This window comes from Notamacropus eugenii, chromosome 2 (genome assembly GCF_028372415.1).
Source record: "Notamacropus eugenii isolate mMacEug1 chromosome 2, mMacEug1.pri_v2, whole genome shotgun sequence".
NCBI classification, from domain to species: domain Eukaryota; kingdom Metazoa; phylum Chordata; class Mammalia; order Diprotodontia; family Macropodidae; genus Notamacropus; species Notamacropus eugenii.
Window position 1 is genome coordinate 123,207,863 of NC_092873.1, and position 16,446 is coordinate 123,224,308.

Below are 16,446 nucleotides of genomic sequence, written 5' to 3' on the forward strand. Positions count from 1 at the left end.
ATGAAGAAAACCACATATACAAAGCACTAAAGCTAGCTCCAACTTTTGTGGCCTTCATGATGATAGGAGAGAAGGTTCAAAGATGGCTTTCAAAAGTCTGTAGTTACTAAAACTGCACCACAAAATAAGTACAAAGGGGGAAATGATATAAACCAGAACAATTAGCTGAAATTAAAAACCTCTGTATTGACTCACTGAAGATAACTCATCTTTCCAGTATCAAGGATAAAGATAGCTCAGATAAATACCATAATACCATTCATGATATATATCCTGCGTGTATATACATATACATATACATACATATATGTAGCAAGATATGTTGTATACACATGTTGTATGTTGTATATGTTGTGCACATTTGTTGTATACATTATATTCAAGTATGAGAGATAAGAAATTCTGTGACCCAATGTGGTGATTCCGCTGGAATGGAATCATTTGTAGTTGTGGTACTTCTGAGATCATGAAATTCCATGAATTTCAGTGATATAGCATCACTATGAGAATATGTGTTAAAGAAATGGGACTGATAGATTTACTTCTTTATGGCCAGGGAACTGCTTTGGATTGTGGAAAGTACTGCATGAGATCAGTTGTCCAGAGACCAGCCTAGATGACTTGGAAGGAGTTTATCATCAGGATAACCACAGGGTAATAATATTTTCAGCCTCACCACCCAATCAATAAGCATTTATTAAGCTCCTACAAGAGAGGCACTGTACTAGGCACACACAATGACTAATGACTGATTACTATGTGAGTTTTTAACCTGGGGTCTATGTACTCACAAAAGGTCTATGAATGATTTCAGAAGGGAAGTAAATGTGGATAGAAAACTAAAATAACTCTTTATTTCAATTTAATCAGTTTCCTTTGTAATCCTATTTATTTTATTGTATGCATTTAAAAACTTTGCTCTAAGGAAGATTACATAGGCTTCACCAGACTGTCAAAGGGGTCTACGACACAAAAAATGTTTAAGAACAGACTGTCAATCTACTATGTTATAGAGACGTTGTGATTTATGTGGGTGGAAGAAAGAGCAACAACAGTTGATATTACTGTTCCCTGAAGTATTGAAAATTAAAGCAATATTCAGGAGTTCAAAACACTTTTGATAGACAAAGGAACTGAAGAACAGGGGAGCCAAAAATGTATCAGGGCCAGATGGAGAGTCTATGAGCCAGGAAGGTCCGGAAGGATGTTGAACAGAAGCATTGAGGAAAAGTAAGCTGACAGGGAACACAGCTGTATAAGAATTAGCAGTAGGTGTAAAAATACAAAAATGAAATGCAATATTTCTTCACTTTAGGTCAGCAGTTCTCAACCTTTACATTCTACAGTATTCCTCGTCCTTATTTCCATAGCTTAAATATCTGCTCCATTATTCAAATATCAATTTTATTTCCTTTCAGCATCATCACAATTTATAATGGCAAAGAGGAAAATAAAACTAAAAGAGGGCACAAAGGATGAAAACTCTCAGTTGACTTTCATTTATCGCTACCCTAGATAGTTGATTGGAGCTCATTTATTTTCCCAATCCCTTTTGCAGCCAATAATCTTTGTTTCTGAAAGAATTTAATAATTTTTATTTCTTATACATGTGTATATATAGTATGTCAAACTCATGCAGGTCACCTGCTGCCCAAAACACTGCTGAGTGTGGATCAAACAATTTAAAATTTAACTGGGAAATATTTAGCAAAATAAATTAAAAAATACTGAAAATAAACAAAGCAATTCAACAAAAGAAGCAAAATTAAACATATAATTACATTTTTAAAACTTAGTCAATATGCCACCCAAAGGCATCCTTACATACATTTACTGGTTCCCATTTCTATCTGAGCTTGGCACCACAACAATAGAGGTTGCTAGTACAATATTGCCTGACCTTTCAGAATTGGAGTCACTGTTTAATAATTTTATCTGTTCTAATGCAAGGCATTATGATTAACGTGTATGCTTCCCCCCATGCCCTGCTCCCTATTTCAGACCTGTAATTTTTTTTTCCATGTAGGAATTCCCCAGTCAGCTTTGTTATGTTGTGTTCATCCTCTGTTTTCAAAGAAGAACATGCCATCAGAGAAATAATGACATGACTTGCACTTGACTTTGTTTTGAGTGAGGGAGGGCTTACAAGGTCACCAGCCTCACTTTATCCTCCTGAGCCATCTGGGTCTAGTGACCAGATATTCTTCAGGATGACTGGAGCAGTTCAGCAACGATTCTCAATGTTTTGCATTTTGGAATATTAAGAAGGACTTGCTAAGGTCATGTAGCCAGTATGTCAGAGGGGGGACCTGAAACCCAAGATAAATGAAGAGAAAATAAGAGAATAACTACCTTAATTAATGAGTTCAAGTCAACAGACCTATACAAACCAGACTCCAGGATCCTGAAAGAGTTCATTATTGATATGCTACAGGTGATTTTTGAAAAATGAAAGACATATTGTGGAAGTAGAAGCAATAAAATTTTCAACATATTGGACATATGTAGTGAGAGAAAGTGAGAATTTGAAAATGACACTAAGATTGCAAACCTGAGTGACTGGAATGATAGTGGTATGTGCAACTGTGTTTGAAAATAGTTGTGGCACAAATGCCTTGCACATTCAGAGAAAGAACTATAGAATTCAATCGCAGAATGTAGCAGATCATTGTGCGTGTGTGTGTGTGTATGTATTATGTTTTGGTTTGTTATATGATTTCTCTCATTTATTTTAGTTCATCTACACAGCATGACTATAATGAAAATGTATTCGATAGGAACATATGTGTAGATCCTATACAGAACTGTATGTTGTCTTGGGGAAGGAGCAGGGTGGTAGGAGGAAGGTAAGGGGTTAAAATCTAAGTTTTATGGTAGTGATTGTACAGCATTAAAAACAAATAAAATGAATATAAAAAGGCAAAAAAAATAGTTGTGACACTACTAGTACTTGTAAAAGTAGTAATAATAAATATAGTCAAGAAAATTCAGAACACAGAATTTTAGAATCACAGAATCAAAGAATATAGAGCAAGAAAGAACTTTCTTCCAAATTGTACAGATGAAGAGACTGAGGTCCAAAGAAATAGTAAATGATTGGTTCAAAATTAGTAACCAGTGCTATGATTAGAACTTGAATATCCAGCTTCTAAGTATAATCCTATTTTTAGTACTTTACCTAGTTACAGGTATATAAAATTCATTCAGGAGATTCTTAAAATAGATAGATAGAAGTCCATGGTCTAAGATTCTATAGGGAAAGCTAGTTTGAGAAGCATAGTCTATCAAAAAGAGAAATTTTGATGACATAAATTCAGATTATCCTGGTGGAGAACACATCTTCCAATTCCCTGCTTTTTCATATGCATTCAGTCATGCCTTCAATGCTTTCCACTTCACTCCTGGCTCTTGGTTTCCCTGGCTTTCTCAAGACCCAGATCTCAGCCTCCTACTGGAGATCTCTCCATGAATGCACAATGGAAATTAAAGTGTTTAAACTTCAACTGAAATTGTCTAACTTTATGGAATTAAAGACAATGGCTGTTCCTGTTTAGACACCAGACCTATGGGTTTCCACAGTTTTGACCCCACTAAATCAGCATTTACGTTAAGAAAGCATGCCTCAAAAAATAAGATTTTGTTAAACTTCTGACTAAAAATCATTTTTTTTAATGGGATTGTCTCTCACTATTAAGAACATTCTGAAAATTCCAAAAGCCACAACTGGGCAGCCCAGATCCCTGGGGTAAGACAGAAGAGGACTCAGGATTAAGAAACACAGAAATGAAAGGGAAGATGAGGACAGGGAAAATGATTAGAGGACAAAGTGAGCCTGTATCCAAGAAGTCAGGGATCTATGAAGAACTCAGAGCTAATGTTAAAAAAAAAAAAGAAAAGAAAGCCAGCTGGAACAAGAGAAAGTAAGAGCCCAAGTTGTAGCAAGTATTGAAGAATAAACCTTTATAATGTCAAGACTATTATAGTCCAGGGAGAGGACTAGGGAGTGTGTGTGTGTGTGAGTGTGTGTGTGTGTGAGTGTGTGTGAGTGTGTGTGTGTGTGTATGTGTGACAGAGAAGTCTTCCTGGGAATAATATCAGTGAATTAATGAGGCCAAAGAATTAGGGGGAATAACAGAAAATGTGGGAAATACCGCAGAAGGCTGAATCCTCTTCACCCAATGTGGGTATATTTGAAGAGTCCTCAGGATGGGAAAACCCCACAAACTCTTGGACTGTTACCTGGTAAAAAGGGAAAGAAGAACTGAGACCTGCAAAGACATGTCTACTCTTTCTCCTTTATCTCACTCCTGCTTTCTTATCTCCTTTTCACCTTTCAGTTGTATGTTGATAGCACTGGCCTGAATAATATCCAAAATTATTTAGTAAACTATGGTGAAGGGTGGGGCAAGATGCTTTAACAGGAATTAACGTGAGAGACAGTATGATACAGCAAACAGGAAGCTGGCCTCAAAGCCAGGAAGACGTTGGCTCAATTCTTTTCTCTAAAACATACTGGCTGTGTGCCCCTGGGCAAGTCACTTAACCCCATTTGTCTCAGTTTACTCATCTATAAAATGGCCTGGAGAAGAAAATGGCAAATCACTTCAGTATCTCTGCCAAGAAAACCCCAACTGGTGTCATGGAGAATCAGACACAACTGAAATGCCTGAACAACAAGGAGCTCTCTAGACAACTCTCTAAAATTGTGAATACAGATAAGGAGCTGACCTGCACTGTTAAATGAGTTTCCTGATTTACACTTCTTGTAGCAATCAAATAATACGTCTATCTATCTAGCCTATCTAACCTATCTATGCCCAGCAGATGAATCACACTTCTGACTCCGACTGAGTTTATGATCAACTGTATTCATCTTAATGTAGACTGAGACTATGTCAGCATTTTCTATGAAAGTTAATGATGCATTATGAGAAACATGGGTTCTACATCAAGGAAAGTACTAATGCTATCATACTTTGTGTTACTTAAACTATATATAGAGCATTCTGCCCAATCTGTGTACTACACTCCAAGAAGGATACTGTTAAACTGGAGGCTAGCCCAGAATACTGAATGAATTTGGAAGCTATGTCATATGAAGAATGTTTGGGGGAGGCCATGGAAGAATTAGGTTGAAAAAGAAAGAAAGAAAAAAAGGCAGGGAATCTGTGGAAGGGGGTAGGATAGAGGGAACAAAATACAAGTGCATTAATGATGTAGAATTGCTATGATGTTTGTGTAAAGTTAGATTTTTTTTTGTTGGTTTGTTAAGAGATAAAGAGAGGAAAAAATAAAATGGTAATAATATGAAACCAAATGATATAACTGCACAATTTTTTACTATTTACATAATTCTGAGTTCTCAAATTTAGATAGAAAAGTATTTGGTGGTTCATAGATTTCTAACATAATACCATAATAGAAAAGCCTGTCCAATTTGACATCAAAAATTATATAAAATAATAACATTTTATCATTTTACTTCTCAAAATATTATAGAAAAGTTTTAAAAAAGTACAATATTTTAATCACTTCAAATAATCTTACCTAGTTAAGCACCTCAATATAGGGTTGTTTTTTTCCTAATATTTTTCCCTGGCCCTTTACTCATTTCATAACCTCAGAATATTTGATCAAAATAGCACACAGACTATTACATGCTGCTGGAACATGTTCTTTGAGTTCCTTGTAGATGTAAAGGACTTTGAAGCAAGGATTAATTCTTTCTATAGAGCATACTCATACTGCCTGAGAGGCAAAAGAGATGCATATAGATAGTATAAAGCAATGGAAAAAGCTTTATGTAAATTGAGTTAGGATTTTGAATTATATTCACTTAGAAAATAAGTGATTATGGAGGTCACATAAAAACTCTCAACTTCAGTTTTCTTAATCGTAAAATGAGGTTAATACTATAGTTTTTTTTAAGTAATTTTTATTTTTCCCTATTGTTTTTATATAATTATCAAATCAAATAAAAGAAATAAGCATTTATTAAGCTCCTACAATATGCAGGGAACTATGTTAAGCACTTCAGATGCTCCATTACTGTTGAGTCATTTCAGTCATGTCAGACTCTGTGACCCCAGCAGCAGCAGAGGCAGGAGTGGTGGTCGTTCACCTCTCATATTGTGGGAAAGGTTTCTAGATTGTCTCCATTACAGCTAATGTTTGTTTTTGGTTTTAAATATACTACCAGTCATTCTAAGAAAGTTTCCATTTGTTCCTTTACTATCTGGTAGTATTGTATTTTGTCAAAAAGCTTTGGGGGATTTTTGTTGTTTTTTTTGTTGACATGGTATACTATGCTTATGTCTTCCTAATATTGAACCAGTCATACAATCCTGGGTAAAATCCATCCTGAACATAGTCTATGATCTTTATGATATATCCCTGTAATTTCCTTACTAGTGTTGTATTTAAAATTTTTGTATCCGTATTCATTATGGAAATTGATCTACAATTTTCTTTCTATTTTTGCTCTCCATTCTTTAGGTATCAAAATATATTTGTGTCATAGAAGGAATTTGGTAGGACTCCATCTTTACCTATGTTTCAAACATTTTATTTGGTATGAGAATTAACTGTTCTTCAAATATTTGTAGAATTCATTTGAAAATCCATCTCATCCTTAGTTTTGGAAAGTGGCTGAAAAATCTGTAGTATATGAATGTGATGGAGTACTACTGTGGTATTAGAAATGAGGAAGGGGATGGTTTCAGGAAAAAAATGGTAAAATCTATATGATGATGCCAAGTAAAGTGAGTCATATCAGTACAATAATCTACACAATAGTAGCAATATTGTCAAGCTAAACTACTTTGAACGTATTAATAAGTCTGATCAACACAATCATCCATGACAATTCAGGACTTGTGATGAAAGATGCTGTTGACTTTCAGATAGAGAACCAATGAACTCAAAATACGTAGTAAAGAATTTTTTTTCATCTTTTTCTCATTTAAAAAAATTTTTTTTTGCAACATGGGTAATTTGGAAATTTGTTTTGTATGGCTATACAATATGTGTAACGGGTTTTGTTTCTCTTGCCTCCTTAATGGGTAGGAAAGAGTAGAGAGGGAATTTGGATAAATTAATTAATGGATAATTAAATAACTATTTATTATCCCCAAAAGAAATATAAATATTCTAAAATATTAAATAATATACCTTCCAATTTTTTTGTTTTAAAATTTGTAGATTTTGTACTCTAAAGTTGCTGAAACTTTAAAATGCACTAAGACTTTTGGGAGGGCAACTAGGTGGTACAGTCAGGAAGACCCAGGTTCACATCTGGCCTCAGTTCCTTACTAGCTGTGTGACTCCTGGGCAAGTCACTTTACCTCAGTTTCCTCATCTGTAAAAGAGCTGGAGAAGGAAATGGCAAACCACTCCAGTATCTTTGCCAAGAAAACCCCAAAGGGGATCGCTAAAAACAGCAACCCCAATGACTTTCTGTACTTAGCTTATAGGACTGTTGTGAAGAACATATGAGACAACATATGGAAAATATCTTGGCGATCCTTAAAATGTCATATAAAAACCAATTATCAAAGTTGTTTTTCTTTGCAATGTTGTGACTGTATAAATAATACTGTATTAAATAATTCCCTGTATAAATAATTCTACTGTATAAATAATTCTCCTGCTTCTCATTTCGGTTTGCATCAGTTCATACAAGTCTTGCAATGTTCCTCTAAAACTACCCCTTTCATCATTTCTTATTACAATAACAGCAATCTATGGCAGTCATAATTAATTCAACCACTCTCTAATTGATGGGCGTCTCCTTTTGTATCTAGTTTCTTTGCTATAAGGCCAATTTGAACAAATGTGAAGAGGTAGGCAAGTCTCAGATGAGTACAGCATTTCCCTCTCCTCCTGTGGACTAACCTGACTTACAGCCCAGGCCCTGATCTGAAGTTGCTTTGGCTTCAACAGCCATCACTAGGGAAGACTGAAAAAAGAAAGTATTCACTAAAGTCTTTAATACTATCTATGGCTCAACATCAAAGAGAGTTTTATCAATAGAAGTGACAATAAATAATAAAAATTATTATCTTCCTTATTATTGGGCCCTCAGGACCAGTAGGCCTTTTGATTGGCTCTATAGGTGAATTGTCCTATATATGCTATCTCCCTGTTAGAATGAAAATTCCTAGACAGGGGATATCTTGGTTTTTTGGCCTGTGTCCTCAGCACTGAGCACACTGCTTTACACAAAGTGAGCACTAAATAAATGCTTTTCCATTCATTCCATTTCATTCATGTGTTCTAGAAGTTTGTAAATTTGTATGTGTGCATATTTGTGTGTGTGTGTGTGTGTGTAAAGAAACAAATGCTCTCTAAGTCATCGTGATCTACTACTGAATCACTATCTATATCTTCAAATCTCTTATCCACAAAATGGTGGACACTGCTTGTTTTTTTCCTGACACTCATCAAGATATTGAAATATTTTGTGCTTATTCTGAGAATCATGACATACAAGCACAAGTCATTATTTACATTAACAGAAAAATACATACTGCCACAGTCTTCCATGACGATAAATAGTTCAGCCTGGAATTTAACATTTCAGACTAAACTTGACATCTCCGATACCACATATTTGAAAGGCTGTTAGGAACATTGATCTAGTGGGGAAATGATTTTATTCTGAAGGTTTGTACCATTACAGAGAGTTGGATACTAGTGTTTTGAAGGGGACCCTTGTTGTCCAGGAAAATATTATCTAGAATAAGGCATTGGAAGGTTGAATTATTTGATGCAGCAACACCATAGTTATTTCATAGACCCATTAATATCCCCAATTCCAGTGAATCACATAATGTTATGTTTTCCCCCCTTTCTAAATTTTTGTTATCCCCTTCGACCTATGACTAAAGTTTTTAGACTCATTTTCAATGGAAAGAATCCTCATTTTCTGTTTCTTTCCCCTTGGAACATTCCTACTCCATCCCTATTCCAAAGATACACCATCTTTTGACCCTGTAAATATTTGGAGAGACCTCTACATGAACCACCATGGACCCTTAGGGATCCCTAGATCCCAAATTAGGTTAAAAATATTAATCTGTAAAGCCATCTGAGGTTATGAGAAATGATGTCTGATACAATTCTGTCACAGAAAGAAAGTGCATACTTGTGGGAAAGGCACTAAATTTGGCATCAAGGAACCTGAATTCTCATTCTGATTCTCCTATCATATGCCTTGGCACTTTAATTCATTTTGCCTTTGCTTCTCACTTTACCTTTCAGAGATGCTGAAATGTTAAAGGAAACATTTTTAACTTCTATATGCTGGGCTAAAATTACTTCATAACTTTCTCTAGCCTTTCCAGTTTTCTTACTCCTTCCTCACGTCTCCCCTTCCCATTTACTTTGGGAACTAATGACATTGGCCTCTTTTCTGTTCCTTTAACATGACATCAATTTCCCTAGGCCAGGAATTTTTGTTGGCTGTCTCTCATGGATGGAACTCTGTCTCTTCTGCTTCATATTCTCCTCCTGGCTTCTCTGTGTTCCTTCAAGTCCTCTCTAAAATCCTACCTTCTACAGGAAGCTTGTCCCCATTTCCCTTAATGCTACTTACTTCCACCTATGGATTATTTCCAACTTACTTGGACATTGTTTGTAAATAGGTGTTTGCTTATCGTCTCCCCCATTAGATCCTTAGCTCTTCTAGAGCAAGAACTGTCTTTTGTCTTTCTTTGGATTCACAGTTATTAGCACATTGTCTCCCATATAATAGGTACTTAATAAATGTTACCAGATTTATGGATTGACTAACTTGAGCCACTGGAACTATTCTGTAATGCATCAGTAGAACCATAATGACCACAAAATGGGTAGACTGGTTTGTATTCAATCTAGTGTGATGATCAGAAAACCCCCCGAAGAGACTGAAGTAAAACACTAATTTTATAAGGATCATTATATATATAATGGCACAAAATACTGAACTGTTCTTTGTGATCTTATTTGTACATGAAAAATACTACATACAAGATACAGATGTATTTGTAATGTGATACACACACATTCAGGTAGCAATATTCAAACTAAAGTGTGAGTGTGTGTATACATATACATGCATACATGCATACACATGTGTGTATGCATGTATACACACACAGACACACACTCACTCTTTAGTTTTCCAAGCTGAGAAACTAGATTTTATAATTCAGTCCAGATATTGTTAGGCTTTTAGGAACTAATTCATCCTGACCAAACTGATAAAAAAATAAGAATGAAAATGTATTTATTTTAATGACAAATACTATACCTAGAAAGGCAGAACGTTATTTGTAAAAAATAATCCTGAATGTGAAGTCAAAAAAACTTGGACTCATCCTTTACCTCAACATTTTACTAGTTTTGTGACAATCAGCAAACAACATACCATTTTTTGAAAGTCAGTTTCCTCATTTGTAAAATAAGGGAGAAGAACAACTATGTATGTTATTGAACTCACTGCATTGTTATAAGGATCAAATGGGAGAATTATGCAAAGCCCTTTTATAACAGTGGTAGTAGCAGCAGCAGCAGCAGCAGTAGTGGTGGTAGTAGTAGTAGTAGTAGTAGTAGTAGTAGTAGTAGTAGTAGTAGTAGTAGTAGTAGCAGTAGTAGCAGTAGTAGTAGTAGTAGTAGTAGTAAGTAGTCTTAGCAGTGATTATAAAAATAACACAGCTGCTGAGATGACTAAAACACTCGCGGTCAGTCAAAGTATTGTGTTTCAAACTGAGAAACCTATTTAGAAAACCGAATGAATACTAGAAAGCTATTCAGGTTACCCACAGAATAAGAATACAGGAAACTGGATTGTTTTACTAGAAAGGGCCCTTGAGCCTTTTAATGTCTGAAGCATTCTCTACCACTTTTCTTCGTTTTCTTTTCTTTTTAAATTTATTACTCCTATATATGACGACAAGGTCAATTTGGAGGCGCAGATAGGGAAACATAAATAAAAGTGAATGTCTCCCACTGTCAGCAAGAAGAATATAGATTTCCTATACAAACATATCGACTCTTCTCATTACTTAATTCTCTTTTTTCCGAAGAAGCTCAAAAGGTTTTCTTGAGCTTAATGGAATATGTAATAGATTTTAAAGTAGTTGGAAGAGTTGGGTTAATAATAATGAAGACTAACATCTATATAGCACTAGTATGTGCCAGGCACTGTGCTTAACACTTTACAATTATAATTTAATTGATCCTCACAACCTAGAGAGGGCCATTTTATAGATAAGGAAACTGAGGCAGAATTTAAGTGACTTGTCCAGGGACACACTGCTAGAATTTTAACTCAGGTCTTCCTGACCCAAGCTGGGCATTCTGTCCACTATACCACCAAGTTGCCTAGTTTAAATGCCACCTCTGCTTTTTATAACCTGTGTGACTCTGGGCAAGTCCTTTAACTTCTCTGGGCCTCAGTTTCCTCACATAAAATACTGAAAGGACTTGTCTAGACTCTAAATCATGGATAAGCTCCCTGCCAACTCTAATTCCTATGACCCTAATGTGAATCTTGTGGTCTGATCCACCCTTTGCCTTATTTAGTAAGTCATCACTTCTGCTAACATTAGTAGCACAGATCTCTTGGGAATGGCAGACACTACCAAAAACTGTTCATCCATCAACCTGTCATCTTTGACAGTGGCTTAGCAGTCCATAAAAAGTATCTGAAAAGAGCTGCGCAATAGTCAATCCAAGTCCCAGAAGGTTCAGACACTAGGTCAATAAAGACAAAAAAAGAGAGACAAAAAGAAAAGTAATGGAGGAGGTTGGTTTCTGTTTTGGTTTCGTTTGTATTCTGCCTTTCTGAATGTCTATTCTTCATCTGTAAAATGAAGGAACTGGACTAGATGATCTCTAAAGTACCTTTCAGTTCTAAAACCTTGATCCTATGATCACTCCAGCCTCAGCTGGGGGTGTTGGAGGCTGTTGTCATGTTGTGAGTTTGACTAGGATATGGATTGAGTAGTAGAGATATACTGTTTTAAGTAACAGGTGATCTAAAAATGTTAAAACCTAAAAGAATGTCTTTTTGGTGCATCCACTGTAAATGGAATGTATGCTAAAAGATTTAGCTTAGTCTAGGAAATAAATGAGTAAATGATGAAGCACTTCCTCTTAATAGAAAGGTAGGAGACAAGGGTATGGAAATGCTGTATATGCTGTCCTATGAGGTTAATAGTTTGGCTTCTTTTGTTAAAAAAGATTCATTCTATTGTTTAGCATGGGAAATATCAGGGTATGACTATATAGTAAAAACAAAATGTATCTATAAAACAAAAATAAATGAAAGATACAAACTCTAGGGCAGTGGGGGGACGGGGAGTTCTTAATTAGAGTCCCTGGATAGATTTTAGGGAGTCCATGAACTTAGATGGGAAAAAATGCATCTGTATTTTCACTAACTTCTCATCGAAATTTAGCATTTCCTTCCATTATAAAAGTAGGAAACAATATGGATGAGTTCATATGTTTCAAAAAATTTCCAGAGAGGTCCATCACACATGCACATGGTTAAAAGCCCTTGATGTAGGGCCAGGTAAAAATGCCTCACTTTATATATATATATATTTCCTGACAAAACTTTCATTCCTCATATGCCACAGAAAACTAAGTCTGTGCTCAAAATGCTTGATTTACTGAATCATCTAAATTAGTGGAGTCAAAAGTAATATTTTGTCATGATTATCCTTATTATAAAGGGTTATAAAATGAAAATACAAAAGAAACTGGCTAATTATTCTGATATAGTTATGTCTCTGCGACTGTCACTATCATTTACTATTATTACTATATTTATCCATTGAAAGTTAATAGTTATTAGTAAGGCTAATAAAATTTTTCTTGACATCAAATTAAGATTTTGTTTCATACTATTTTTTTATACCATGACAATTAAAAAACTATGAATTCCTGGTATCCCTAACCCACTTACATTTTGCATGATCACTGAACTATGTAATGCGCTTTTTTTCCCTATCGTTTCAGCTTGCTTTTTAAGAAAAAAAAGAAATTTCCACATATATGTATATTTATATACACATATGTATGTATATATTTTTTTTTCCTTTAAGTGCTGGGGGGGAGCGTGTGTTGAAGATAAGACTTTTGTAAATGGCATTAGCCATGGGTGACAGCCATCTAACTATTATACTCCAGTAGGCTGATGGGAAAGATTTGAAGTAAGATTTTACAGTCTGCAATTCCCCATTTACATTCCTACCCTCCTCTGACTCTTTATGGACACAAAGGAAAATTTCTGCCCGTCAATGAATGCATGTCATGCTGTACAATTAGAACCCAGCGTGTCTCCATAACCTTCATTTTGCCTTCACTTCCTTTTCTCCCTTAGTATAAGATGACTCCAAAGTCTCTGTTTCTCGTCTAGGGGGCTGGGATGAGAGCGGTGTCTGGTGTTACACAAAGGGCACGGATTGCATAACATGCCCCTGCCCTGACATAACAACGAACACAAACAACAGGGAGGGGCTCCAGGGGAACTTGTTTGGGGGGGGCGGGGTCAGGCGGGGAGGTGACCAGGTTTACGTGTGACCATGGATGGAGATGGGAAAGACAAGGGGAGGCTGGTCAGGGTGGGGCCACCTCTGAAACAGCGGACAAGGCCAAGAGAGACGTGGGCCAAGAGAGACGTGGGCCAGGAGAGACCTGGGCCAGGAGAGACGTGGACCAGGACAGACCTGGGCCAGGAGAGACCTGGGCTAGGAGAAGGGGCAGGAGGGGTGGAGGCTGCAGTGCCGGGGAGGGGGAGGGGCGGGCGGTGCCCCCGCGGGATAGGGGTGGGGCTGCACGCCAGTACCTGCGCGGGCTCCAGCGCCCCGGCCACCGGCTCCCCGACTCCGAGATGCTCCCGGAGAAGATGCTGGTAGCTCAGGCAGTGCTTCACGGCGGACGGCATGTTCCCCATGGCGGTGCTGCCGACTCTGCGGGCCGCCTGCCGCCGCAGCTGCCCTGGGGCGCAGGGCCCAGCTTGGGGTTGGTCCTGGGGCCCCTCTTCCCCAGCCCGAGCCTCGGGTCCGCCGCGAGCCCCGAAGGAGAAGCAGCCACCCAGCGCTGCCTCTTCCTCCTGCTGGGCAACCTGCTCTCACGACTGAGCATGCCCAGAATTATCCGTGCCAACCCCGCAGGTTCCCCTGTCACCTGCGAGGCTCATCCTTGGGGAAAATAGGGGAAAATTCGATTCAGGTCAATGGGACTCAGTTTAATGCGACTTCAAACAGTTATTAAGTGCTTCCTACGGGCATGGCTCAAGGAGTAGTTAATGTAGAAAAAGAGTTTCCTAGGAACACCGAAATTCAGGTACGTCCTCTGAACTAAGTGGAGTGTATCACGCTGGACAGATCCTTTCATTTCTAATCGCCCCCAGGAAACTGACTAGGAATGTAAATTGCAGAACTGTTCCACTTTGCCTTGGAGCAGGGAGTTCCTTAGATCTGTGAAATCACAGGTCCGGACCTCTGACCACAGAAAAAGTGCAAGTCCGTGTATATATATGTGTGTATATGTGCGTGTCTGTGTGTTTTTCTGTGTGTACCTGTGTCACATCTATTTCAGTATAAGTGATTTCATTTGTAATCCCATATATTGGGGTCCACATGATTCACCAGACTGACAAAGGGTCTGACCCATGCACATGCGGGAGCACACACAGGCACACACTCAGATTAGGAATCCAGGACTAAAAGAAGTAAAATGAATGAGGATGCCAGATCTCTGTCAGGCCTAACAATTGTAAAGCAATTGACTACTGAGGAGAAGGAGAATAGAGAATGATTTCAGATGAAACCTTCAGACACATTGAGAATTGTGGATGTGTCACAATGCTCGGACAAATGATGTACTTGACATGGGAGCACAAAGTTAAGGGCTCCAGATTTATGTACATACACAATAATACATCTATTATACATATAAAATACATACATATATACAATGGGCAGCTAGGTGGTGCAGTGGATAGAACAGCAGTGCAGGAGTCAGGAGGACTTGAGTTCAAATATGACCACTGTGTGACCTTGGGCAAGTTACTTAACCCCACTTGCCTCATGCTGTCATCTCCAGTCATCCTGATGAATATCTGATATCTGAATTCAGATGGCTCTAGAGGAGAAGTGAGGTCCGTGACCTGCACAGCCTTCCCTCACTCAAAACAAAGTCAAGTGTAAGACATGTCATTATTTCTCTGATGGCATGGTCTTCTTCAGCAACGAAAGACAAACACACACATATATACATTACAGACAAAGAGAGTTTTGTTTTAATTTTGTCTGATTCTTTGTCATCCCACTTGGGGTTTCTGTGGCAAAGATTCTAGAATTGTTTGCCATTTCCTTCCACAGCCCATTTTGTAGATGAGGTAATGAGGCAAACAGGATTAAGTGACTCACCCAAAGTCTTGTAGCTAGTGTCTGAGGCCAGATTGCAACTCAAGAAGATTGGTCTTCCTGACTTCAAGGCCAATACTCTAGACAATATGGCAAGTAGTTAATCTATGTATGTATGCATCTATGTATGTATGTGTAAACACATTTATATGTGAACATTTATGTCTATATAAACGTGTGTGTGTGTGTTGGACACCTTGCTAGCTTCAAAAGGCCACAAGTCAAAACTAAAGCAGAGGGAGAGTTAATGCACAACTTTCTGTTCTCAGATAACTATGTGCTCAATGCTGAGGCTGAAATGCAACAGAGTATGAACCAGTTCTCTCTTTTGTGCAAATATTGACCTCACAATTAACATCAAGAAAACAGGGGTCCTCCACTATACAGCACTGCACCATCCATCCATGAAACCATCAGTTACAGCAAATAGAGAAATTTTGAATTCTGTAGTTAAATTCACTTATCTTGGCATTATACTTTCCAAGGATGTACACATAGATAATAAGATTAAAGTATGCATTGCCAGAGCTAACCCAGTGTTTGTGTGGCTGCAAAGGAAAGTATGGGAGAGAAGAGGTATTAGGCTGTCTACCAAACTGAAAATCTACAGAGCTGTTGCGCTGTCTTCATTGTATGCCTGTGAAACCTGGCATACAAGTATAGTATACTAGTGCCATGCCAGGAAACTGAATTGCTTCCATTTGAATTGCTTTAGAAAGATTCTGAAGTTAACCTGGCAAGATAAGGTGCCAAACACCAAGGTCTTTTATCAAGCTAAATTGCCAAACATTCAGATTCTACTGCAAAGGTACGTTTGCCTAAATTACTATTTTATGGAGAGCTCACACAAGGCAAGTATTCACACAGAGGTCAGAAAGAAGTGATAAAATGATATTTTCAAGGTCTCTGTGAAGAACTTTGGAATTGATTATGAGAGATTATGGAAGACACTGGCACAGGACAGCCCAGTATGGCATTCTGATATCAAACAATACATTATGCACCGTGAGAAAAGTAGAATTGC

The 16,446-nt window shown here is 37.5% G+C and overlaps 1 protein-coding gene across 1 annotated transcript in view; it reads right to left on the reverse strand.

Moving 5' to 3' along the window:
* Positions 1-14,122, reverse strand: part of HMGCLL1 (3-hydroxy-3-methylglutaryl-CoA lyase like 1) — a 258,782-nt gene extending 244,660 nt beyond the window's left edge. The window contains exon 1 of the mRNA XM_072642501.1: positions 13,838-14,122. Coding sequence (XP_072498602.1) covers positions 13,838-13,945 — 108 coding nt within the window. The 5' untranslated portion in view covers positions 13,946-14,122. The remainder of the gene's footprint in view (positions 1-13,837) is intronic.
* Between the last annotated feature and the right edge of the window lie 2,324 nt (positions 14,123-16,446).